The following is a 25,606-nucleotide window of genomic DNA, read 5'->3' as shown; positions in this document are numbered from 1 at the left end:
GAAGGGATCATTCTAGGCAGTGTACTGATCTGAGATGTTTTAAGCAACAAAGGCATTTTGAGGAAGAACAAAACCATAAGTAAATGTATCTGGAGGTACCATCTCAAGGTATTCTGTTGCCTGTTGCCCTCTTTGCATGCTTTTTTAACAGGCTCCAGGCTGTGAGTGAACCCCATGGAGATAGGTGCGGGGACCTGCCGCGCAGTTGTGCAGCTGAGTACCCGTCTCCTTAGTGTTAGCCTGCCTCTGTGGAATGCTGATGCCCTCTCCCAGCATCCTGTCAGCCAGCCCTCTTGAATTTTTTAAAACTCAGATTTAATTTACATAAGATTTTACTGCATAGAAATTTTATTACCAGTCAAGCATTAAAATCAAGGCCATCTGAAAACAGGTAATGCAGTGACCTATCTTAACCATCCTGAAGTCCCAAAGACTCTAGGCCTTCTCAGTTTCTAAAAAAAATTCTTCTTAGGCTTTATTAGCTTGGGGGTTGGACTTTTCACTTGATTGAGTTTATTATTAGTGTCCCCTAGCTAACCTCTCTTATCTCCGGGAGAAATGGAAAGCACCGGAGAGCATGGCCTCTCCCTAATCTAGCATGCCCTACTGTTTGTTCCTCACCAGTGGCTCTGCGCTCCAGTGAGTAGTTGTGTGCTTTAGGTATTAACTCTTGAGCTCCTCTGTCCTTCCTCAAATTTATTTCACCAAATAGTGATTGTGTGCCCAGCACTGTGCCATGTACTGAGGGATACAGAGATAAGCCTCTGTCCTCCAAGGAACTCAGAATCTTGGACTGTGCTAAAGTGAGGACACACCTGCCTTTGTGATTTAGATACAGGTTTTATCCTGTTGAAAGCAGATAGATGGGTTGCTGCTGCTTCTGGTGGCATGAAAGAGGATGATAAAAGATCAGATTTCACCTGACTATGGTATATAAGTAGTTCTTTAGGGTTTTCTGGGCCCAAACCTCAGGAGCCTTGAGACCCTGGTGGGTACTGGGGACTGACAGCATCTGTAGTGCTTGCTTCTCAGTTCCTGATGCCCTGGAGGTGACACTTGCTGGTTTTCCTTACCTCCTGTCTTACAAAACCTGACTGCTTTTTTTTTCTAGGGGAAGTTGCCTACACGGATCACAGTTCCCCTCTCTGTGATCAGCCAGCCAATGAAGGGCAAGAGCGTGGTCACAGCCCCCATCATCAAAGGCAATCTTGGAGCCAAGTAAGTACTATGTCATGGTAAAGGAACCAATTCGGGGGTGGAAGTGGCAGGCAGGGCTTACCAGTCCTTGTCACCAAGTGGCAAAGTGGCTGGTCTTTCTGGGGCCCTCCTTTGACACCTCTCCTTTATGGTGCTCATCAACAGTATTTATTGAGCATCCAGTATTGTTTTAGGTGCAGTGATTAAAACAGATGAAAATCCCTGCTGTTCTCCAAGCATACGTTGTAAAGTAGAGAAATAATAAAAAAGCAACATGTGTGGTGATGCATACTGGAGAGAAAAGGGTGTGGGAAGTGCTAGGATGGGGCTCAGCTAGGTGTGAGGGAAGCCTCCCTTTGACATTTGAGCTCTGAACCTAAGCAGTTCAGGGAATGAGGGCCACCTGTGGCCTTAATTGGAACAGGGATAAAGGGCACGATGAAATCAGTCTGCAGTCTCAGGGCAGCTTGTGAGATGTGGCTATTAGGGGGAGCGTTTCTTGCAGAAGTGCACACCTCTCTGGGGCCCTGTCCAGTATTCCTGCTGGTCAGGGCCAAGAGCCAAGGGCTATTTTATCCAGAGCACTGGGGTCTTCTGGGATTACTGTCTTCTCCTGCCATGGGAAGTGGTGAAGCTGGAAGAAAGGTGGTCTCAGCAGTTGGTTTCCATTTAATCTGAAATGCTGGGATTTTCATTGGCACAGACCTCCCTGTTGTCCTTCAATACATGGCCTAAATCTGGGCCAGAGAATACCTGTCGATATCATTATATCTCACCCCTGCTTTCCCTCCACAGCCTCAGTGGGTTGGGCCGCAACATCATCCTCACAACTATGCCAGCAGGCACTAAGCTTATTGCTGGCAATAAGCCTGTTAGTTTCCTCACTGCTCAGCAGTTGCAGCAGCTTCAGCAGCAAGGTCAGGCCACACAGGTAAGGCCCAGGGCAAATTCTTGGCCATATCCGGCTCCTCTCTGATTCCACTGCTGTTCTTAACTGGTGAGCCTGCTTGCAATCCATTGACTTGACCTTCTGTCTTTGCAAACAGGTGCGCATCCAGACTGTCCCTGCATCTCATCTCCAACAGGGAACAGCTTCTGGCTCCTCCAAAGCAGTCTCCACTGTTGTTGTGACTACAGCTCCATCTCCTAAACAGGCACCTGAGCAACAATGATTATGAGAGAGGATGGCTTCCGTGAAAGACCATGCCTGGTCTGTCCTGGCTGAGAAGGGACCAGGGAGGTTGCATCATTGTTTTAAGCTTGCCTGTTCAAGGCAGCCAGGCGGGGGGTGATGGCAACGGTGGCCTGGATTCGTGGCCTGAATTCTGCTGCCACGTGCCATAGTGGAGCACCCTGAGAAAGGTTCACTCCAGAGTTCCAAGGTCTGCTCTCTACCAACCTAGGAGAGTATTCTGTTGAAATTGCAGGAATTACCAGTTATGTCCAACAAGCCAGAGTTCTGAGAGTAAGACCCCCAGGGAAGGCTTACCAGTTGCAGAGTGCACACAGCGAATAGGCTGGTTCTCCATGAGGATTGTATTTTTTGGCTTCTGGTCTTCTCCATGACTAGTGGTCTGGATAGGAGTTTTGTGTCCAGAAAATTTTATGTAATTTATTTTTTTAAAGAACCTGTTGTACATCTTTATCAAATACAAACTTGGGCTTTAGCCGCCCCCTCCACCAAACTGATGACTTACTCTTTTGACTAGAATGAGAAAATGGCAAGAATCTTAGTAAGGTGGTAGCCAGCTTGGTGACTGCATAGGAATCGAGAGGCTGTAAGATGGGAATTCATCGTAGGCAGCGAGGTAGAGTGGGTCCCCTGAAATGGGATTCGCTTGGCACTGCCTCTTACAGATAGGGGTGTTGGGATCTTGATTGTGGCCACCCCCCCCCACCAGCTTTACCTGCCCACTTCGTCCTTGGCAAGCCTGTTCACATGGACGTCCAGAGCCAGTGGACAGAGAGGAGGGGACTGACAGCAGAGGTGCTGCTTTTGCAGCAGAAACTTTGTTGCAGTTCAGAGAGTATACATTCTGCTCTGCTCCAGAGCAAGAGTTGCAAACCAGGCCCTTGGGGCTGGCCATTTGTTTTTGTAAATAAAGTTTTATTGGAACACAGCCCAGACCAATTTCTGTTTGTATTATCTGTGGCTGCTTTCAGATTCGAAGGCAGAATTGAGTAGTTGACATAGAGACTGGATGGCCCTGAAGCCTAAAGTATTTCCTATATGGCCTTTTAAGTAAAAGTGTTTTTTTTTTTTTTGTGGCCGGGCGCGGTGGCTCACGCCTGTAAATCCCAGCACTTTGGGAGGCCAAGGTAGGCGGATCACGAGGTCAGGAGATCGAGACCATCCTGAACAACATGGTGAAACCCTGTCTCTGCTAAACTACAAAAAATTAGCCGGGCGTGGTGGTGTGCACCTGTAGTCGCAGCTACTCGGGAGGCTGAGGTAGGGGAATTGCTTGAAGCCGGGAGGCGGAGGTTGCAGTGAGCCGAGATCATGCCACTGCACTCCAGCCTGCAAGACTCCATCTCGAAAAAAAGTTTTTTGACCCTTGATCCAGAGTAGAGATGGTGGAGGACAGTGGGGGTGCAAGGAACAGGGATCTGTCTGCCTGGCAGTACCAGCCCCAAAAGAAGCCAGTCTAGATTTGCAGGTCATTTAATCCTGGCCATTTCACGCTTCTCAGCCTCTCAGCTACAGGCAGAGTTCAGGACGATATTTTAAAATGTAATTAATTCAAGCACTGGTTGTCAACAATATATGCATTTCTTGTTTTGGGGCAGCAGTGAGTGGTAAAGGCTTTCTGAGGTGATGGTGCTTCCCTGTTTCTCTTGAAAGAGCCCAAGTTATTAAAAACGTGTCTTTAATTTTTGGAGTGTATTGAAGCTCTTGTGGGTTGAAGAGGTGGAGCTGAAGGATGTGGGATGGAGGCAGCCTGGCTTAGTTGTTGGGTGGTTAGGGGGTTGCGAAGCGGAGGAGGGTCTGGGAGGCTGGTTGGCTCTGCAGCTGTTTCACAGACATTTTGTTTAATTCTTAGAGCAATTTTGTAAAATCAGTGTCATCATTCCCCTTTAACCGATGGAAGACATGAGTCTGAGTTGAAGTTAAAGAGAAGCTTCTGATTCGAAGTCAAGTCTCTCTCTGTTGCCTTCCTCCGGGCAGGAGGGCTGTGACGTATCCTGGCGAGCCTGGGGGTGATCCAGTCTTAGGAGGTGGGAGGCCTGCACTGCAGAGAGCAGAGGTGAATGGGCCTCCCAGGTTGAGCTTGTGATGGGCAAGTAGACTGGCACGGGATGAGGTTGGCAGTGGGGAGAGGTAGGATGCAGTGCGGGGAAATGGGCCTTTCCACCTGAGAAAGGCGAGTGTGTCTGCGTTTGATAATCCTTTGATATTTGCGTATCTGTTATTTTCAAGAATCACATTTCACATAGAAAGCCATGTGACAGTTTTTAAATGAAAAAAAAAAAAAAAAAAGGTAGAAATTCCAGAGATCTTGTCTTAGGTATTTACTGCCAGCTACAAACAAACCCCTTCTGAATTTACTTAACAAGGAATTTCATAAAAGTATCTCTGGCATTCAGCCGCAGCCCTGCCCACATTCCTGTTAGCTGAGGTCACCTGACTCTGCTTGTCGTTTTTGCACAGGCAGACGTGTGCATTCTGGAGAGCAGGGAGTGAGTGTAAAGTTTAGGTTGCGTCAGGATGCTGACTTCTCAGAAGTGTAACTTCAGCACTATCCAGCCTATGGGTGGAATAGCAATAGCGGAGAATGGGAACTCCCTACTGGAGCTGTTTACGGTGACAGCCCAGGATTTGTGCCACACTTGCTTCCTTCATATGCTGGCTTCAGGTTTCTGATAGATGAATGGCACAGCTATGGTGAGTGTTCTGTTTTTGTTTTTGAGATGGAGTCTCACTCTGTAGCCCAGGCTGGAGTGCAGCGGCAAGATCTCAGCTCACTGCAACCTCCGCCTCCTGGGTTCAAGTGATTCTCCTGCCTCAGCCTCCCAAGTAGCTGGGACTACAGGTGCTCACCACCACACCAAGCTAATTTTTATATTTTTAGTAGAGACGGGGTTTCACCATGTTGGCCAGGATGGTCTCGATCTCTTGACCTCATGATCCACCCGCCTCGGCCTCCAAAAGTGCTGGGATTACAGGCGTGAGCCACCGCGCCCGGCTAGGCCAGCTAGCTTTTCTGAAAGACCTCATGCTCTTACACATTACAAGCGGTTGTGAGAATCAAATGAGATAGGGTGCATCTCAGAATCTGAAAAATACTATGCACATGGAAAGTATTATTTGGTCTCTAAGACCCATCAACTTGGTCCTAACTCACTTTTATCAGTTTGTAGAACTTAATCTTTTTAAGTTCTCCATATTTTTTTAAGCTTTCATTTTTTAATGTGCTACCCTCTCTATCTGGGATGTGCTTTTTCTACAGGGCAAGCTCTGCATTTCCCCTCCTCTCCTTTTTCTCATCGTGGTTTGTACTTGCCTGTCAGCACCCATCACACTGGATGTAACTACAGGCATGTCTCTCCTGTTTGACTGTAAACTCCTTGCTGGACACATATCTCAGGAGTCCTTACAGCCATTTCAGTGCTGTTGCAAAGTGGATATTTAATAAATATTTGTTGAAGGAAGTCTGTTTGTTTGTTTTTGAGACAGTCTTGCTCTGTCACCCAGGCTGGAGTACAGTGGCATGATCTGGGCTCACTGCAAGCTCCCCTACCGGGTTCATGCCATTCTGTTGCCTCAGCCTCCCGAGTAGCTGGAACTACAGGCGCCCGCCACCACACCCGGCTAATTTTTTGTATTTTCAGTAGAGACGGGGTTTCACCATGTTAGCCAGGATGGTCTTGATCTCCTGACCCCGTGATCCGCCTGCCTCGGCCTCCCAAAGTGCTAGGATTATAGGCGCGGTGAAGGAAGTTTTTAAAAAAAAGAACAGATCCAGAAGCAAGATTAGGGTATCAAGATTTTACATTACTAATTCTGAATTCGTTATCCTTTGCTTTCAGCTATATTAAAACTGAAAGCCTTCCATACCTGACATTTTTCTATCTCATTATACAGCTTTCCTGTCAGATCTTCTTTTAGGGTGACTGAAGAATCAGAACATCAGGGCTCCAACTCTCAGTAGAGCCAGTAACCAGCTTCCTGATTTAAAAAAAAATCACCTTTGGCCTAATTTTGTCACTTATAAACAGTGGTATTGCAGTACCCTGGTATGATTAGTTATGATATGTTCAACAATAATTTTAAAATACCAAAGCTTGTGAATTATTTTACTTTCAAAAAATATGTAAGTTAGAATTGTAATTCTAAAGGCACTGTCATTTGCTTACACATTCTAACATATTTCTAATAAGAAAGTACCTGCTTTCTTAAGAGAAAAAGGGATAAGTTACCAAAAGCAGCACGTTCTCCTGGGCTCATACCCCAGATTCATCCATGAGGCCACTTCCATTGTAAAGCTTTTAGCATCTCTTGATTTCTCTTGACACTGAGGCACAAAGGCCTGCTACTTATAGGCATTACTTCATTTTTCCTTATGAAAGGTACTATACCAACACAGACTTTATAGTATGTTTAAAAATCCCAACTGCAAGATACACAGGATGCTGTAGGCCTGATTTCCTGTTGTAGAACCTCCAGCCCTGTGTTGAATGAGGAGGTGCAAATATATAGACCCTTAAGATCAGACCACAGCAGGCATTCAGGTGGAGGGGATGAACTCCATTCATTCCAGCTGTGCAGTGGGACATCTACGCCCTCCACATCTCGGCTCATTCCTCATCTGAGCCACTCAAGAGGGCAGTCTGGTAAGTGTCATCTGAATTCAGCTTCTGAATTCCAATGATTTCTCCCCTTCCGTGTCTCTTCATCCGAGTCAAAAGGCTTTAATAGAGAAAGAGTAAGAGCCAATTAGCCAGAGATTCCCTTAATCCATTACCAAGGATGTGAAGGCATCTACTGATTCTTAAACTATTTTCTTTGTATTTCTATCAAATACTGTGATTACATGTCTATAAACTAGACTTAGGAAATATTCATCAGTAGATAAAGGGGCGATGGTGGAAACTACTGAATGTCATAATTGAGGCCAAGGTCTTGCCTATCTTGGTTTACTGTTTCAGTGGCTGGGCAGGAGAACTAAAAGAAAGTGACTTGAGCTCCCTTCTCTTTGGTCCGTGTGGAACTCTTTCTGGATGAAATAATGGCAAAAATCACCGTTACTTTTGCACCAACCTAATATTCTGCTTGGGATCTAGAGAAATGACCTAGAAGAAAAGGTAGAGGCAGCCGAACAGCAAATAGAGCTGGTAATACCATTTGCTAAAAGTCACCCTTGCACTGAGAGGCTCTGCCATTTATTAGTGGGGTGACCTTGGTCAAGTTACTCAGCTTTTTGAAGCCTTGTTTTCTCCACCTGTAAAAAATAGCAGTGCATACTTCATAAAGCCGTGAAGATTAAATGGGATAATAGAGTGTAGCTGCTTTCCACTGGGCCTGGGGCGCAGCAAGTGCATAGGAGTCCATAGCTGTTACCTATATACCTCTAAGGAGCCTTCAGTGAGGGGTGGAGTGCAGTTGTCTTAACATTCTGCTCTGGTGTATTTTTTGATTGTCACATCATTTCTGGGAAGCAGGGAGGGCAGGTCTGGAAATAAGATGATGGGTCCAGAATGAACCCCTTACGTGGGGACTGCCATCCAGTACTGATTCCCATTGCAGTATTCCCCACCACACCACAGGCTTAAAATCTGTGAGACCTGCATTTGAAACCTGGGTCCCTCAGGTTACTATGACCCAGACAGGTCATTAAACTTTGAAAAGCCTCATTCCCCTTGTTTGCAAATAAGGGTAGTGATACCTTCCCTGCATGAGAGTACCTTGCACAGAATTTGGCCTGTGGTCGGCACTCATCAGATGGTGCAAGTTAATCACATCAGTCCTGCTTAGAGTGAGCTTCACTAAAGTCTCAGACATACCAGTAAACAAGAGAATAGTTGATGGCCACGATGCTGAGGGCAGCCAGGTAGTGCCAGCAGAAGCACATGGTGATGAACATGAGGTTGGCATCATCCTTCTGGTCCCATTCGGGTGTTCCAAAAGGTGGGAACAGCACAAACCCAATCTAGGGGATTACACAGAGAAGTTGGTCTTGTGGGTGGTCGTCCTGAGAAGCAATCTAGCCGTCCTCCTGTGGCCACCGAAGTGGCCCACGTGTGACCACCGCCTCATAGTTGCCACACTTCGTTAGCATAGAAAGAGGCCTTTTCACATAGAAAAATGGCTCTGGCCGGGTGTGGTGGCTTACGTCTGTAATACCAGCACTTTGGGAGGTTGAGGCAGGCGGTTTACAAGGTTAGGAGTTCAAGATCAGCCTGACCAACATAGTGAAACCCTGTCTCTACTAAAAATACAAAAAAAGAGCTGGGCATGGTGGGGGGCACCTATAATCCTAGCTAACTGGGAGGCTGAGGCAGGAGAATTGCTTGAACCTGGGAGGCAGAGGTTGCAGTGAGCCGAGATCATGACACCGCACACCAGCCCGGGCCACAGTGCGAGACTCTGTCTAAAAAAAAAAAAAAAAAAGCCGGCCGCAGTGGCTCATGCCTGTAATCCCAGCACTTTGGGAGGCTGAGGCGGGTGGATCATGAGGTCAGGAGATTGAAACCATCCTGGCTAACACGGTGAAACCCCATCTCTACTAAAAATACAAAAAATTAGCCAGGCGTGGTGGCGGGCACCTGTAGTCCCAGCTTCTTGGGAGGTTGAGGCAGGAGAATGGCGTGAACCTGGGAGGTGGAGCTTGCAGTGAGCCGAGATTGTGCCACTGCACTCCAGCCTGGGCGACAAAGCGAGACTCTGTCTCAAAAAAAAAAAAAAAAAAAAAAAAAAAAAGGCTTCAGCTTAATTTTGGTTGTATAGGCTTACTTAAAAACACAAGTCCAGGTGCAGTGGCTCACGCCTATAATCCCAGCTCTTTGGGAGGCTGAGGCAGGCGGATCACTCGAGGTCAGGAGTTCGAGACCAGCCTGGCCAACATGGTGAAACCCTCTCTCTAAAAATACAAAAAAATTAGCCAGGTGTGGTGGCGGGCACGTGTAACCTGAGCTACTCAGGAGGCTGAGGCATGAGAATCGCTTGAACCTGGGAGATGGAGGTTGCAGTCAGCCAAGATTGCACCACTGCACTCTAGCCTGGGTGACAGGGCGAGTCTCTCTCAAAACAAACAACAAAACAGAACTTCAGGGCCCACATTTCCAGTGGACAGTTTAGTAAGCAGAGCCTGTGAAAGGCATCAGCCCATCCTCTGGGGAGGGCAGCCGAACGTCACCGTGCATGCTCTAAGTTTTGGATTGCTAATGCATCCTCTGGATGTTAACGGATAAAACTAGGAGTCAAAGGGCGGGCAAGGGGGGAAAAGGGTCATCTAAACCCCTTTGCATGGCACGTTAATGCTGCATTTTCAGACCCCATATTCTCGTCAGGGATTTCTCTTGGATGCACTCGGTGGGGGCTTCTCCATCCAGACCAGTGAGGGGCCTGGGTGTGGAAAATCACCTGCCAGAACCAGGTTCCCTGAAGAATGATGAGACTGGTTCGGAAAAGTTCCAGCACAATGTGGTCCCGGAAGATCACCTCTAGGGAGATACTAACACACCCTCCGAACAGAGCATACAGCAGGAGTGAGTGGATGTGCTGGTCCAGCGGAGGCCGGTTGTGGACGTGGTAGTAGAAGAGGAAACCTGCCACAAACCAGATGGCAGCTGTCAGGGCTACGCTTGGCTTTCACCATCACCGAAGTTTCCTCCTACACCTGTCTCAGCTAGGTTCTTCAGCATTTAGGAAGTTAGTACATAACATTACAGGCAGCAAACAGATGCGAGTAAGTGTATTTCATGAGTATGTTAGGAGTATAAAGCAGCAAGGGATTGTATTTTAAAATCTCTATGGAACCCATGGTGGGGTCAGTATAGGATGGGCCGGCTGAAGCATGTTGCTGATTTGTAACAGACTGTGTGTGTATACTTGAAATTCAGTTTTGCCCTCAACCTTTTTCGACTCTTGCTGAGGTACAGAAGTGAGGTGGTTAGATGACAAAATGTATTTTCATACCCCAGTCAGTGTGAGTCATACTGGCAGCGCTCCCCTAGCAGTGGAGTGGGTCTCCTGAGGCTTGTGATGGAGGCAAGACGGTACCTCCCTGGGTAAAAGGTAGAGTATGGTTTCGCTTAACCAAAGGGGTGTATCCCCTGCATGGTGGCATTCAACCAGCTGGGGCATTGTGTGTACACGCATGTGTATGTGCGCACATACATCCACACTGAGGAGTATGCACGTGCGTGAGCAGGGGCTGCTGGCGGCAGTGGGAAGGCAAGGAGGACTCCTGCAGTGTTAGCCGGGGCTTTGGTAGCTGCCTGCAAGCCTCAAAGCTTTCATGGGCTACTTTAGGGAATATGTCACCAGGCCCATCCAGAGTAGAGCACTAGGTCCTATTCAGGTTTTGGCAGTCCAGAGATGTGGATTTTCTGGGGAAGGTTATTATATTTGCAACATTTCTGATATTTTGTACTCTGATCCTTCATAAATATGACTTGTCAGGCTCTCCTTCCTCTCCATCCGTTCCACAAAATTACCTTCCATGAATACTGCCACAGCCATAACCAGTCTGTCCACCCCCAAGGGAACGTGGCTGACCAGATAGGTGAGCATGTCAACAATTCCTGAGACTGCAAAGAATAGGTACATGGTGCTGTGCTGCCAATTCATTAACTTTATCCAGTGGTTCTCATGGTAGAGGTGCAGGTGGGGCCCGTCCGGAACAAACTGCTCTGCCAGGATCCCTGCAGGGAAATGAGGATGGATGTTTTAGAGGGAAGAGTAGCTCTAAGACAAATAGGAGCAAGGAATAACCCAAAGGCATGAGCGAAGCGGAGATGGGGTGAGGTGAGGGTGGCCTGCGGGTCAGCAGAGCTACTTTGCTGCCTCAGGTGCAGCTGCTTCAGTATAAAGTAGGGTGTGTGCTGAGTAACCTGTGTAGACATCTTGCCATTGTTGTTCCTTTTAGGGGTTTGGGGTTGAGGGTGTAGAAGAATCAATGAACGCAACCACACACAGATAGATCCCCAGGAGGTTTGTCCAGGAGCAGAGATGAGCAAGACATCATCACTTAAGTCGGAGTGTGGCTGATAGAATAATCTCTGGGCTTCTCTGCCAAGTGAGCAGTGAAAGAAATCCCAGACAGAAACAATTAGGCTGAAAGCAGAATCTGAGCAGAGACACACTGGTGATGAAGATACCTGTACGTGCCAAGGGAGGGAAGCGGCTCCCAGGTGCGTGTCTGCAGGGCTGATTTTGAGTGCGTCTCCTTCCTGGGCACAGAGCCAGCTCTGCAAGCCCTGCGCCCCTCCCAGCTCTGTGTTTTAAAACACCGGGTAAACAAGGCAGAGGCCCCATGATGTGGGCCAGAAAATGATGAAACTGCGCCACAGGATAGCTCTTAGTTCTTATCCCTTCTACTTTTATCACCTAATTTGGAAGGCAAAAGATTTGTCTTTATGCCTGGTACCCAAAATGTTCTTGGGGAAGCCTAGAAGAAATCCTCCATGATGACATTTTGGACTCTGTTTCCCAGATAATTGTTTCTCAGCCAAACCCTTTTTGAATTCCCACACAAAGAGTCAGGAAGTTGTGGAAATGACCCAGGAAATGTCCCAGTGACACTAGAATGGAAGCCCTGTGACAGCAGCGGCTGTGTGGTTCCCCAGTGTATCTCCTATGCCTGGAACAGTGACTTCCTGGCTTGTGGTAGGAGTGCCAGAGAGCTGTTGAATGAGTACCATTTTCACCCAGTCAAGGGGCCAAATATTGTAATTGTCCTAGCTTTATTTAGGCAAGGTTGATGCTGTCCTGATCCTTTAAGCCACAGGTCCCTGTCACTTCTCACGGGAGGCCTCTCTGATGCCTGAATGGTGAGTGGGGACATTCAGCAGGATGAGGCCAACAAAGCCCTGTGAAGCTTTGCTTCCTCCAAGAGAAGCGATATTGCTTCACTCTCTCCAAGAAACCGTAGGCCACTGATGACAAGTGGTAACTGTCAGTTGCAGATTAAGACCCCTCATTCCCCCCAGGTGGGGCTGGTCCTGAGGAAGAACACTTGTCACTGTCGTCACTGCTTGTTCCTGGAGGGCCGCAGTGGAGCGGAGTGGATGCAAAGGAAACAGTGGGAGTGGGTGGATCTTGTTGGAATGGGGCAGGGTGAAGGAAAATCCCTCTCCAACAGCCCTCTGCTGCTTTTTCTCTCCCACTGGCTAATTTACTAATCTACATAAACTCTCTCTCTATAAGCGCTTGAGACTTGAGGATGAAGATAAGCCAATGGGTTGGGTGTTAACTACTGTAAGGATCTGGAGGGAGAGACAACTGAGGAAAAAAGGTGATTTTCTACTTTGTCACAACTAAGGTACGTGAGCCTAATCTATTTTGTTTTTTTCTCTTTTTATTTGTGTCATATCTTTTTCATACAGTGGGTGTTTTGCTCCTACAACTTTCCATACCTGTGTCCTTGTTGATTTGATAGTTTTTCACAGTGTCCCATGATGTGAGAGCTGTCAACCGTTAGTATTATAAAGCTCTGTACACAATGGATGTTACGATAAAATAGTCTAGTGACCATCGGGAAATTGTTGCCCTATTATCTCTGCCAGTGGAAACATCTATTTCACAGGGCTCAGAAAGTGAATTAAAGGTTCTGGGTATGATGAGGAGATTCCCTAGACCAAATGACCCCTGCTCTTACCAATGACGGAAAACAAAGTCCTAATTGCGGCTTCGACGATCTCGAGACGCTGATAGTAATGTAGTGGGCTGTTCTTCCGCGTGTGGCTAAAGTACTTCAGCGGGTACTTCACTGACCAACACAGCCCAATGATCAGGAAGAAACTCCCTGGAAGCGCGTGGCCCTTGAAATTTGCCATCAGGACACCTAAAAAATTAGGGGAAGGCTGTTAGGTGGCTAATGAAGAAAGCAAACAAATGTATATTTTGGCAGGAAACACAATACGTGCCTGAGATTGCAAATCATAAGCCACGTTAAGAAGGATCAACACATTCTCATAAAACAAGCCTTACGTTATGTCACTGAAGTCTCATCTGTAAAGTGAGTTACATAACCAACTGGACTCCACTGTCTGTAATGCTTTAAACATGTGGGTAAAATAAAAGGATGAGGGTGGGGAAAGAGGAGGATAGGTAATATTTATTGATCTCAGATAGAGAAAACTTCCAAGCCATAAACATAAAGGGGGGAACTAGAAAAGAAAAATGTTCAGCTATATAAGCATCTTTTAATATCAAGAAACAGCAAAAGGTAAACAACAAATCACAAACATGCTTGTAGCAGTTGGCTATTACATTAGAGTCTTTACAAATTAATAAGAAAAAGACCATGGGAGAATAGGCAGAAGACATGAACGGATGATTCACAAAATAATACAAACAAATTATAAATCTCCCGGAAATTAGAGATGGGCAAACGAAAGCACAACATCATTTTTCACCTAATTGGAAAATAATTTTAAAAAGTTTTGGTGTGGTGGTCTAGTACAAATGAACCTGGTCAATATGATTCACATTTTGTAAAAATCAGCATAATGATATAAACATCACCTTATTCCAAAAATTTTCAGGCATGATTTGCTGTTATCCCATTTGCAGTAGCATGAAACTATAGCTAGGATTTATTCAGAAGTAGATTGATTATTTTCCCCACTGGCCTGGGTGGTTACCTAAAGAATATGTAGGGTGGGAGAAAACTACCAGTTGTTGGTGATTGCTATGGTTTGAATGTGTCCCCTCCAAAATCCAGGTGTTGCCAAGGTGATAGCATTAAGAGAAGGGGACTTTTTTTTTTTTTTTTTTTTTTTGAGGCAGAGTTTCACTCTGTTGCCCAGGCTGGAATGCAGTGGCACGATCTCGGCTCACTACAACCTCCGCCTCCCAGGTTCAAGTGATTCTCCTGCCTCAGCCTCCCGAGTAGCTGGAATTACAGGCACCCGCCACCACACCCGGCTAATTTTTGTATTTTTAGTAGAGACGGGGTTTCACCATGTTGGCCAGGCTTTTCTCGAACTCCTGACCTTAGGTGATCCGCCCACCTCGGCCTCCCAAAGTGCTGGGATTACAGGTGTGAGCCACCACACCCGGCCGAGAAGAGGACTTTTAAGAAGGGACTAGGCCATGAGGGCCCCTCCCTCCTGAACTAGGAGCGGATGCCCTCCCTCATACAGGGGTTGGCTGGAGGGAGCTGGTCCCCTGTTTGTCCTCCTGCATGTGAGGATGCAGCCCTCAGCAGACACCAGATGCTGGTGCCTTGATCTTGGACTTCCCAGCTTTCAGAACAGTGAGAAATAAATTTTTGTTCTTTATAAATTACCTAGTCTGCGTATTCTGTGATATCAGCACAACAGGGACTAAGACAGAAACTGGTACCAGAGAAGTTTATAACATTTATAACCAGGTGTTATAACAAATATGTAAAAATGTGGGGGTGGCTTTGGAACTGGATAATGAATACAAGCTGGAACAGCTTTGAAGTGAGTGCTGAAAAAAGCCGGGATTGCCATGAACGGAGCACTAAGGATGATTCCGGTGAGGGCTCAGAAGAAGAGAGCTGTAGATGTGGGATATGAGCTGTGGGGAAAGCCTCGTTCTTAGAGATTGCCTAAGTGGTCATGAACAGAATGTTGATAGAGATACCGATGGTGAAGGCAATTCTGATGAGGTCTCAGACAGAAATAAAGAACAAGGTATTGGAAACTGGAAGAAAGGTTATCCTTGTTAGAAAGTGGTAAAGAACTTAGCTGAATTATGTCGTGTTCTAGGACTTCATGGAGGGCAGAACTTAAGAATGATGACCTAGGATATTTGGCAGAAGAGATAGAAAGCAGCAAAGTGTTCAGGATGCTGTGTGGCTTCTCTTAACTGCTTATAGAAAAACATGAGAGGCCAGGTGCGGTGGCTCACGCCTGTAATCCCAGCACTTTGGGAGGGTGAGCGAGGCAGGCAGATCACCTGAGGTCAGGAGTTCGAGATAAGCCTGACAAACATGGTGAAACCCTGTCTCTACTAAACATACAAAAATTAGCCGGGTGTGGTGGCGGGAGCCTGTAATCCCAGCTACTCAGGAGGCTGAGGCAGGAGAATCGCTTGAACCCGGGAGAGGGAGGTTGCAGTGAGCTGAGATCGCGCCATTGCACTCCAGCCTGGGTGACAAAAGCAAAAACTCCATCTCAAAAAAAAAAAAGAAAGAAAAACGTGAGAAAAGAGAAATTATTTGAAGGCAGAATTTATCATCAAAAGGAAAGCTAAAGGTCAATATCTGAAAAATTCTCAGCTTAGCCATGAAAAAGATAAAAACGTGTGTATAGGAGAGAAAACCACGGGTATGGCCACATGACTGTTAAGGAGATTAGTATGTGTAGAAGGAAGCCAGGTGCTAGTTATCAAGACAACGGGAAAATGACTCCAAAGGCATTTCGGAGAATGACCCCAAAGGCATTTGGGGCTGCCTTGCTCATTATAGGCCCAGAGGGTTAGAGCCTTGGGGCAGAACAGTTTCAGGGGAAGGGCCCAGGCGCCTGTGGGGTCTTAGAGATCACTGCCTAGGGCCACCTCAGGTCTCTGCTCCCCACATTTCCAGCAGAGCATTCCTCCGTCACCCTAGCTGTGGCTCAAGCAGGACCAGGTGCAGGTTGGGCCACTGCTCCAGAGGGCGCAAGTTATAAACCTTGGTGGCATCCAGGTGGTGCTGACTCTGTAGGTATGCATACTGTATGAGCTGTGGGAGCACGGCCGCCTCCACCTCGATGGAAAGGATTTCTTTGACCTCAGGGCCCTAGCAGAGATTTGTCACCGGGGTGGAGCCACTGCAGAGAGCCCCCAGTAGGCCAATACTTAGGGAAGCCTTGGAGGTGGCATCACCTGGAGCCTTGGGGGCCCAACACCCACCCCGGTATGTTCAGAAGGTGAGACGTGGAGTCAGATAATATTATTCTCAAGCCTAAGATCTAATGTTGAGTTTTGGACTCACTTGAGACCTGTTGTTACTCCTTTCTTCCTTCCTGTTTCTCCCTTTTGGACTAGAAACATCTGTCCTGTGCCTGTCCTGTGCCTGTGCCATTGTATTTGAATCAAAGTACGCAACTCATTTGAATTCACAGGCTCACAGCTGGAGAGAAATTTGCCTCAGGATGAAATTTATCTCCAAGTGAATGAGTCTCTCTCATGCCTGACTTAGATAAGATTCTGGACTTAGATTTTAAAGTTCATGTTGGAATGATTTAAGGCTTTTGAGGGCAATTGTAGTGGAATGAATGTATTTTGTTTGTGAGAAGTACGTGAATTTTGGGGGGCCAGGATTGGAATGCTATGGTGTGAATGGGTCCCCTCCAAAATCCAGGTGTTGCCGGTGTGATAGTATTAGATGTGGGGCCTTTAAGAGATGATTAAGCCATGAAGGTTCCTCCCTTGTGGATGGGATTAAGCACCCTTATAAAGGGCTGAATGGAGGGAGTTGCTTCCCTTTTTTGCCCTTTCTGCCATGTGAGGCTACAGCCTTCAACAGACACCACATGCCAGTGCCTTGATATTGGACCTCCAAACCTTCAGAACTGTGAGAAATAAATTTGTTCTTTATAAATTACCCAGTCTGTGGTATTTTGTTATAGCAGCATAAGCAGACTAAGACAGTGATCTAGAAAAGACCACCCCGGACTGTAAAGCATTCCTGGTCTGCACAGCGTATTCCAACCCTGGACACAGGCCCATCCCTGTAGCACCAGCTACATTGTCAGGGCTGTTTCACATCTTACACATGGACAGATGAGGGTCCCACCCATCATCAAGAACTTCATAAGCTTTTAAAAAAATGCTTACAGTTTTCAGAAAATCAACTCGTATGAAAGACTTATAGTGAAAAGCAACAGCCTCATGTTCTATCCCTCCTCACTCCCAGCAAAGCCACTTTCAACCCTTTCAGCTGTTTCTTCCGGTATTTACCTCCACCAGTGTAGTTAATGGGTGGGTGCAAACGTAATGGCAAAAACCACAATTACTTTTGCACCAACCTAATGCTTTGTGCATGTGGCCATTTGTTAATTCATCGTTGTCAGGCATCACCTACCAACTTCCTGGAGCTCTCTCACAGCCTCTCCCTCTTCCCCACCCTGCTATTTTCATAGCAGTTGCGTTATACTCGTTTGTTGAAATCATTAGTTTCATTATCATGGCTCTGTAAATCCAAAGTCCTTACCAGGGCCAATAAGGCCATATATGATCCTGGGCCATCTCTTTGATTTCTCCCAGCACTCATCCCCTGCCACACTGGATCCCTTCCATTCCCTTAAACAGCTGAGAACACTCCATTCCTGCTTCAGGACATTGCACTGTCTGTGGCTTCTAGAGCAGTGTTCCTACAGGGAGCCAACAGTTGTCTCCTTCACTTTACTCAGGTCTCTGTTCAAATGCCACTTTATTCCGTGACTACTGCATGTACAATAGAGGCCTGCCCCACTTTTCAATCTATATAGACTTGTAACTTTTCTGTAAAGTATGAATCACCATCTGATATTGCAGACTGATTTTTTTTAAGCATCTGTCATCATCCACTAAAATGTGGGCCTCTGGAAAGCAGAGATTCGATCTATTTGCTTATTGTGGTTAGTCCACAGCTTACCGCAGGGCCAGACACAGAGTGAGCACTCAGTAAATAATTGTGGAATGAATGAATGCGGATCCAAGTAGTGTATTATGGGTTATGTTTTCTCTTTAACACTTTTTTTTTTTTGAGACAGTCTTGCTCTGTCGCCCAGGCTGGAGTGCAGTGGCATGATCTCTGCTCACTGCAACTTCCACCTATGTGTTCAAGCAATTCTCCTGCCTCAGCCTCCTGAGTAGCTGGAATGAAGGATGGTGCCACCATGCCTGGCTAATTTTTGTATTTTTAGTAGAGACAGGGTTTCACCATGTTGACCAGGCGGGTCTTGAATTCTTGACCTCAGGTGATCCACCTGCCTCGACCTCCCAACATGCTGGGATTACAGGCGTGAGCCACCGCACCTGGCCTAACACTTTTGTTTTATTCTGGGGTTAATAATTGCATTGTTTTTTTACTTGTTTATCTTCCCAAATACCGATCACTATGTTTTTCCTCCAAAGGGCTAAAAGATCTGTCAAATGTTGACCAAATTAAATTCTAGACATTTTAACCTCAGATAACTTATTTCTGTTTTATTCCTAGAGACCTGTTTTGAGAATATTCTCTTTAAAATTGAACTGGCTGTCTGTCCTCCTGGGGCATTCTGCACCATCTTACAAATTCCGTTTGCCTTTTTCTTGTTTTCCACCCACGCTGCCTTTTGCTGCAGCTTCCAGAAGAGGCTTTTCCTTGTTTTGGATCCCCTGTTTCTTGGATGCCATTTATTTTTCTTTCTTGGCTTATTTCCATTAATATAAGTCTAGCATTCCCAAAACTATGCATAAAAGGGAAATTCCTTGAGAATTCGCATAGTTGACAGTCTCTGCCTTTTTATTGGGACGGTTTATTTACTCCATTCATATTAATGTAATTATTGGTGTGGTTATATTTATAGTTGTCATTTTGCTATTTATTTTGTGTCACTCATGCATTTTTTTGTTCCTCCATGCCTCATTTCCTGCTGTCATTTATGTCTAACAAGTAATTTTAGTATACCATTTTAATTACTTTTTTCATATTTTAAGCTATATATATTTTTTCCTACTGCATGCTCTAGTCTAGGGATTATAGTATGCATCTTTAAGTTACCATGGTCTATTTTAATAGTAACTTAATTCTGATAAAATATAGTGACTTTGTTCCAATATATAATAGCTCTATTTCCTACCCCTTCCTTCATGCATACACACACACACACACACACACACACACACAAAATAAGCCATTAATATATATGAATGGACTAAATAAGCCACTCCAATAAACAGGCAGAGATGTGTGTGTGTGTGTGTGTGTGTACACATATATGTACATACCATATTTATGTTTGGGCTTGTTATAAAGTTTTTAAGATTTAAGAATATATAAAGTCTAGGTTATAAACTAATGGTGTGGCAATTATTTCTTGAAGCAATTTTACATTTTTCAAAGCATGAATATATATATATCTTCTTTGATATTTAATCACATATTTACCATTTCCAGTGTTCTTCATTTCTTTCTGTCCATTTTAATAACTCTAAAACCTCATTTTCTTTCAACCTGAAGGATGTCCTTTAATATTTTTTCAGCTTTATTGTGGTATAATTGACAAATAAAAATTGTATATACTCAGGGTATATAACATGATGATTTGATATATGTATACATTGTGAAATGATTGGTATGATCAAGCTAATTAACAGAGTTATCACCTTACCTGGTACCCTTTCCTTTCCTTTGTAATGAGAATCCTTAAGATCTACTCTCTTAGCAAATGTCAAATATAGGGTTTATTATTATTACTATTATTTTTAGAGACAGGGTCTCGCCCTATCACCGAGGGTGGAGTGCAGTGGCATAATCATAGTTCACTGCAGCCCTGAACTTCTTGGGCTCAAGTGATCCTCCGCCTCAGCCTCATAAGTAGTTAGGACTACAGGTGCAGGCCACCACGCCTGGCCAATTTAAAAAATTTTTTGTAGAGACAACGTCTCGCTATGTTGCCCAGGCTGGTCTTGAATTTTTGGGCTCAGGCTATTCTCTTGCCTCAAACTCCCAAGGTGCTGCGATTACAGACATAAGCCACTGTGCCTGGCCAGTATATTATTATTAATGATAGTCACCCTCCTGTACATTAGGTCTCCAAAATTTACTCATAACGGCAAGTTTGTACCCTTTGACCAACATCTCCCCATTTCCCCCACTGCTCCAGAACCCTGGTAACAGGTATTCTGTTTATATCCAGTTTGATTATTTTAGATTCCACATATAAGTGAGATCACACAGCATTTGTCTTTCTGTGTCTGGCTTATTTCCCTTAGTATAAGGTCTTCACGGTTCATCCATGTTGTTGCAAATAGCAGGATTTCCTTCTTTTTTAAGGCTGAATAATATCCCATTCTATATATATATACACCACATTTTTTTTTGTCCATTCATCAATCAGTGAACACTTAGATTGTTTCCATATCTTGGCTATTGCAAACAAAGCTGCAATGACCATGGGAGGGCAGATATCTTGTCAAGATAGGGAGTTTATTTCCTTTCGATATATACACAGAAGTGAAATTGCTGGATCATAGGGTAGCTCTATTTTTAATTTTTTGAGAAACCTCCACACTGTTTTCCATAATAGATGTACCAATTCACATTCCCACCAACAGTATGTAAAGGTTCCCTTTTTCCACATCCACACCAATCTTGTTTTGTTTTTTGTTTTGATTTTTTGGCAACAGCCATCCCAACAGGTATAAGGTAATATCTTATTGTGACTTTGATTTACATTTTCCTGATGATTAGTGATGTTGAGCATCTTTTCATAAACTAGTTGGCCATTGTATGTCTTCTTTAGAGAAATGTCTATGCAGGTCCTTTGCCTTTGTCCTGTTTTTTTTTTTTTTTTCTCAAAGCAGAAAATTTATTGCCTACATTCTTTGACTACAATGCTATAACAACAGAAATATTTTCTTTTACAAAAATCTCAATCACCTTAAAAATTTTTTAAGTCACTAAATAACTTTGGGTCAAAGAAGAAATCAAAACTGCAAATAAAAGCAAACATCAGTTGGCGTTGTATACATTAGAACATATGAAATAGATTATAGTAAAAAATTATTAAAACACAAAGAATCCAGGATGTGGAAAGCTGGGATGAGTATTACTCACACCCTAACAGCAACGATAGCAGATAAACTACAAAATCATAACTTTTCCTAAACTCATTTGAGAACTGAGATCATAGGGCAATCCAAAAGTCTAAAATGGGCTGGGCACAGTGGCTCATGCCTGTAATCCCAGCACTTTGGGAGGCTGAGGCAGGCGGATCACCTGAGGTGAGGAATTCAAGACCAGCCTGGCCAACATGGCAAAACTCCGTCTCTACCAAAAATACAAAAAATTAGCCAGCCGTGGTGGCGCATGCCTGTAGTCCCAGCCACTCAGGAGGCTGAGGCAGAAGAATCGCTTGAACCTGAGAGGCGGAGGTTACAGTGAGCTGAGATTGCGCCACTGCACTCAGCCTGTTGCCTACTTTTTAATAGGGTTATTTGTTTTTTACTATTGAGTAGCAAGAGTTTCTTGTATGTTTTGGATTTAGCTCCTTATTGCATATATGGTTTGCAAATATTTTCTCCCATTCTATGGGTATCTTTACTCTCTTCATGGTTTTCTTTGCTATGCAAAAGCTTTTTAGTTTGATGCAATCCTACTCCTTTACTTTTGCTTTTGTTGCCTGTGCTTTTGTTGTCATATCAAAAAAGAAATCAACGCTAGCACCAATGTCATGTACCTTTCCCTGCATGTTTTCTTCTAGGAGTTTTACCATTTTAGGTCTTACATTTGAATCTTTCATCCACTTTTAGTTGATTTTTGTATATAGTGGAAGATAAATATCCAATTTCCTTATTTTTTTTTGCATGTGGATATCCAGTTTTTCCAGCACCATTTATTGAAGATACTATTCTTTCCTCATTCTTGTTCTTGACACCTTTGTAGAAGATTAGTTAACCTTATATGAGTGGGTTTATTTCTGTGCTTTCAATTCTGTTCCATTGCTCTATGTGTGTTTTTATGCCAGTACTATATTGTTTTGATTGCTATAGCTTTATAATATAATTTGAACACAGGAAGTGTGATGCTTCTGGCTTTGTGCTTCCTGTGTGGTTCTCTTTGTGTTTTTTAAAATTCAGTGTTGGTTGAGTTTTAAAAAAAATCTGCAATTCAATATTTTTCATCAAACCTGGGAAGCTTTCAGCTATTACTTCTTTATTTTTTTCTCTCTCCCTTTTTGGGGCTTCCATTACATGTATGTGGGGACATTTAGTATCATCCCATGTGTGTCTGAAGGTCTGTTCATTTGTCTTCATTTTTCTCTCTGTTTCTCGAATTGGATCATTTCTATTGGTCTATTTTCATGTTCACTGGTTCTTCCACTATCTCAAAATCTGCTTTTGAGCCCATCTAGTGAATTCGAAATTGTGCCTTCCAACTCCAGAATTTCCATTTAATTCTTTTTACAGTTTGTATTTCTCTATTTAGATTCCCTATTTGTCGAGTCATTTAAATCATATTTTCTTTTAATTCCTTGAACAGTTTTCTTTAATTCTCTGAGGCCGGGCGCAGTGGCTCATGCCTGTAATCCCAGCACTTTGGGAGGCCGAGGCGGGTGGATCACTTGAGGTCAGGAGTTCAAGACTAGCCTGGCAAACATGGTGAAACCCCATCTCTACTAAAAAAACAAAAAATTAGCCGGGCGTGGTAGTGGGCGCCTGTAATCTCAGCAACTTGGGAGGCTGAGGCAGGAGAATCACTTGAACCCAGGAGGCAGAAGTTGCAGTGAGCTGAGATCGCGTCACTGCACTCCAGCCTGGGCGACAGAGTGAGACTCTGTCCCCAAAACAAACAAACAAACAAACAAAAAAACAAAAGAAAACTTCAAGCCCATTACACTTCCAACCCCTGTCAGTCCATCTGTGTGGGGGTTGGAGAAGGCCAGTTTTCAGGTCTCCCTTATCTCCCTTGCTGGGCTCTCTCAGGTCTTCTCCATATATGCATAGTTTTTTCAGTCAGCCAGGGATGTGTGAAGAGCTCACTTCAATACTTCTCTGATTCTCATTTCCAGAATCCCCCTGTTAAATTCCTGGTTGGCCTGCTGCTTGCCCCAAGTGGGGCTGCAACCTCAAGCTAGCGAAGCTGTGGATTTGTCCTGCTCATTTCCAAGTGTTCATTCCCATGTTAAGCCAGCAAAGCCAAGGATTTTCAACCCCCCAGCCACTGCTCTGAATTGAATCTGTTTGTGTGGCAGTTTTCATGGCCAGCCCCATCTTACTTAAAAGTCATTGGCTGAGCTGGGGGGTGATGGGAGCAGCCACAGGCAAAAAAAGCCACCATCTCCTACTTGCCTGAAGATCTAGTAGTTTTTTAAGAATAAATGCTGCTCAATTTTTTGCCTGCATTTTGTCAATTTCCAGTTCCCTGAAATGGTTGGTTTTGATAAACAGTTTTGTCTAGTTTTATATATTTTTTGGTTGTTTGTTGCTTTTTTTTTTTTTTTTTTTAACAGAAAGAAATTGCCTGCCTCTTTGTGCTGCCATAACTGGAAGGCCTTCTCCTCGTTATTATTTTTTGAGATGGAGTTTCGCTCTTGTTGCCCAGGCTGGAGTGCAATGGTGCAATCTTGGCTCACTGCAACCTCTGCCTCCAAGTGATTCTCCTGCCTCAGTCTCCCAAGTAGCTGGGATTACAGGCGTGCACCACCACGCCCAGCTAATTTTTTTGTATTTTTAGTAGAGACAGGGTTTCACCATGTTGGTCAGGCTGATCTAGAACTCCTGACCTCAAGTGATCCACCTGCCTCAGCCTCCCAAAATGCTGGGATTACAGGCGTGAGCCACTGTGCCCAGCCCGCTTTCTTTTTAAACCCTCCTTTGAACATAAAAAATTTACATTTTTGTTTAATGTTTAACACAGGTCCCTTTCAATATCAAGCTTGTTATACTTCATTTTCCTAGCAAAGATGCAGAAAAACCAGCTTTGCAAATGTAGGTCAAAACTGCACAGTGACTAACCGGCTTCCCTCCTCCCTGCCCTTCCTCATTTTTCTCAAAAGCAGTACCTGAAATAAAGGCAGAGTCCTTGTCTGCCTCTATGTACTTGATACCAGCTTGTCAAGACCCACCCTTCCCTTTTACCTCGTCTAAAATTCACACCAGTGGACAGCAGGGCCTGCAGCATGTCTGTAGAAATTTATTTAAACTTATATATGATTCATAGAAGACTGAGTACTTTGATTTGATGGGGATGGGCTATATTTCTTACAATAACAAATTGATGGATTCGTTCATTAGATTAGCTCCATTATGGAACACGTGGAGGAGATGGAGGATGAGTCAGTTTTAGTTACAGGAGGAATAAGGTAATAAATAACTTCAAGTAGAACAATAAAAATTTGGACTTCTAAATAATTTGGATAACCCATTTTCCAAATATAGGCTAAGCCCCTGCTGTGGTTTAGCATTAAAAACATTTAAATAAAATAAATGTTAAATAAAAAAGTACTTAAGGAATGTGTTTCCTAATATACACAACTGGTGTGGGCAATATACAACAAAACCTTTCAACCTAAGGACAAACTTACAAATAGGAAAACAAATATCAGATAGTGCTTTTAGGTCAGGTGCAGTGGCTCACACCTGTAATCCCAGCACTTTGGAAGGCTGAGGCGGGAAGATTGCTTGCGCCCAGGTGTTCAAGATCAGCCTGGGCAACAGAGTGAGACCCCTGTCTCTACTAAAAATAAATTAGCTGGGCATGGAAGGGCACGCCTGTAGTCCAAGCTACTCGGGAGGCCGAGATGGGAGGATTGCTTGAGCCTGTGAGGTTGAGGCTGCAGTGAGCCGTGATTGCACCGCTGACACTCCGTGTCACTCCACCGCTGGGTGACAGAGTGAGACCCTGTCTCCAAAGGAAAAAAATAAGTGCTTTCACAAAGGCAAATTCCCCAACTTTCTTATTTCAATATATTTCCTTCTTTTAAAATTTCACATGAGATAGGATGGGAGTGTGAGGGGAGGATTGAATGTTTTGGACAGGTAGTAACTTTGCCTTTCACTTTCTGCTGGGCTGTCTCAGGTCTTCCCCACAGATGCATAGCTTTTCCAGTCGGCCAGGGATGTGTGAAGACCTCATCTCAACACTTCCATGACTCTCATTTCCAGAATCTCCCTATTAAATCCCCGGCTATCTGCTCCTATGGCCTAGTATTAAAAATAGCAACCAAGCTGGCAACCAAGAAGACTGGAGGTTTGGGCAACTGTTCCTTTTTATTTCATATCTAGGGAGATCATTGGATCCTTCCCTCCCTCCCTCTCTCCTTCCTTCTCTCTCTCTCTCACTTGAGATAAGTGAAATAGAAGATAAGGTAGAAGGAATCAGAAAGAGAAAATGGAGGCAAGAGTAAGGGAGAATGAGGAGCAAGGAAACCAGAGGGAAGCAGAGTCACAGAAGAGAGAGGAAATGGTGCCAAGGAAAGGAGAAATTATGGTTGATGCCATTTGGCTGTAGTTAAAAGTAAAACTTGATATGGTGCTTTAAAAAAATAAAGCAGGAATTTTCCCTTATTTTAGAGGGGGAAAGCAGGAATGGTGAAGGAA

General features: G+C 44.5%; 2 protein-coding genes across 12 annotated transcripts in view; one reads left to right on the top strand and one right to left on the bottom strand.

Annotated features, from left to right (window-relative positions):
* NFRKB (nuclear factor related to kappaB binding protein) overlaps positions 1-2,882 on the top strand; it is a 31,389-nt gene extending 28,507 nt beyond the window's left edge. For all 11 annotated transcript variants that reach the window (XM_019035910.4, XM_031015808.3, XM_063693678.1 and 8 more), the window contains 3 exons: positions 1,112-1,218; positions 1,993-2,128; positions 2,244-2,882. In XM_019035910.4, the coding sequence (XP_018891455.3) occupies positions 1,112-1,218; positions 1,993-2,128; positions 2,244-2,369 (369 nt within the window). In that variant the 3' untranslated portion in view covers positions 2,370-2,882. The remainder of the gene's footprint in view (positions 1-1,111; positions 1,219-1,992; positions 2,129-2,243) is intronic.
* Positions 2,883-5,841: 2,959 nt separating this feature from the next.
* Positions 5,842-25,606, bottom strand: part of TMEM45B (transmembrane protein 45B) — a 42,831-nt gene continuing 23,066 nt past the window's right edge. The window contains exons 2-6 of the mRNA XM_019035918.4: positions 13,020-13,205; positions 10,858-11,064; positions 9,782-9,966; positions 8,203-8,348; positions 5,842-7,108 (exon numbers count right to left, since the gene is read on the bottom strand). Of these exons, the coding sequence (XP_018891463.3) occupies positions 6,997-7,108; positions 8,203-8,348; positions 9,782-9,966; positions 10,858-11,064; positions 13,020-13,197 (828 nt within the window). The 5' untranslated portion in view covers positions 13,198-13,205 and the 3' untranslated portion in view covers positions 5,842-6,996. The remainder of the gene's footprint in view (positions 7,109-8,202; positions 8,349-9,781; positions 9,967-10,857; positions 11,065-13,019; positions 13,206-25,606) is intronic.

This window comes from Gorilla gorilla, chromosome 9 (assembly GCF_029281585.2).
Source record: "Gorilla gorilla gorilla isolate KB3781 chromosome 9, NHGRI_mGorGor1-v2.1_pri, whole genome shotgun sequence".
In the NCBI taxonomy this organism is placed as follows: Eukaryota; Metazoa; Chordata; class Mammalia; order Primates; family Hominidae; genus Gorilla; species Gorilla gorilla.
The sequence above is the reverse complement of the archived record's forward strand: the minus strand, read 5'-3'. Positions and strand labels throughout refer to the sequence as shown.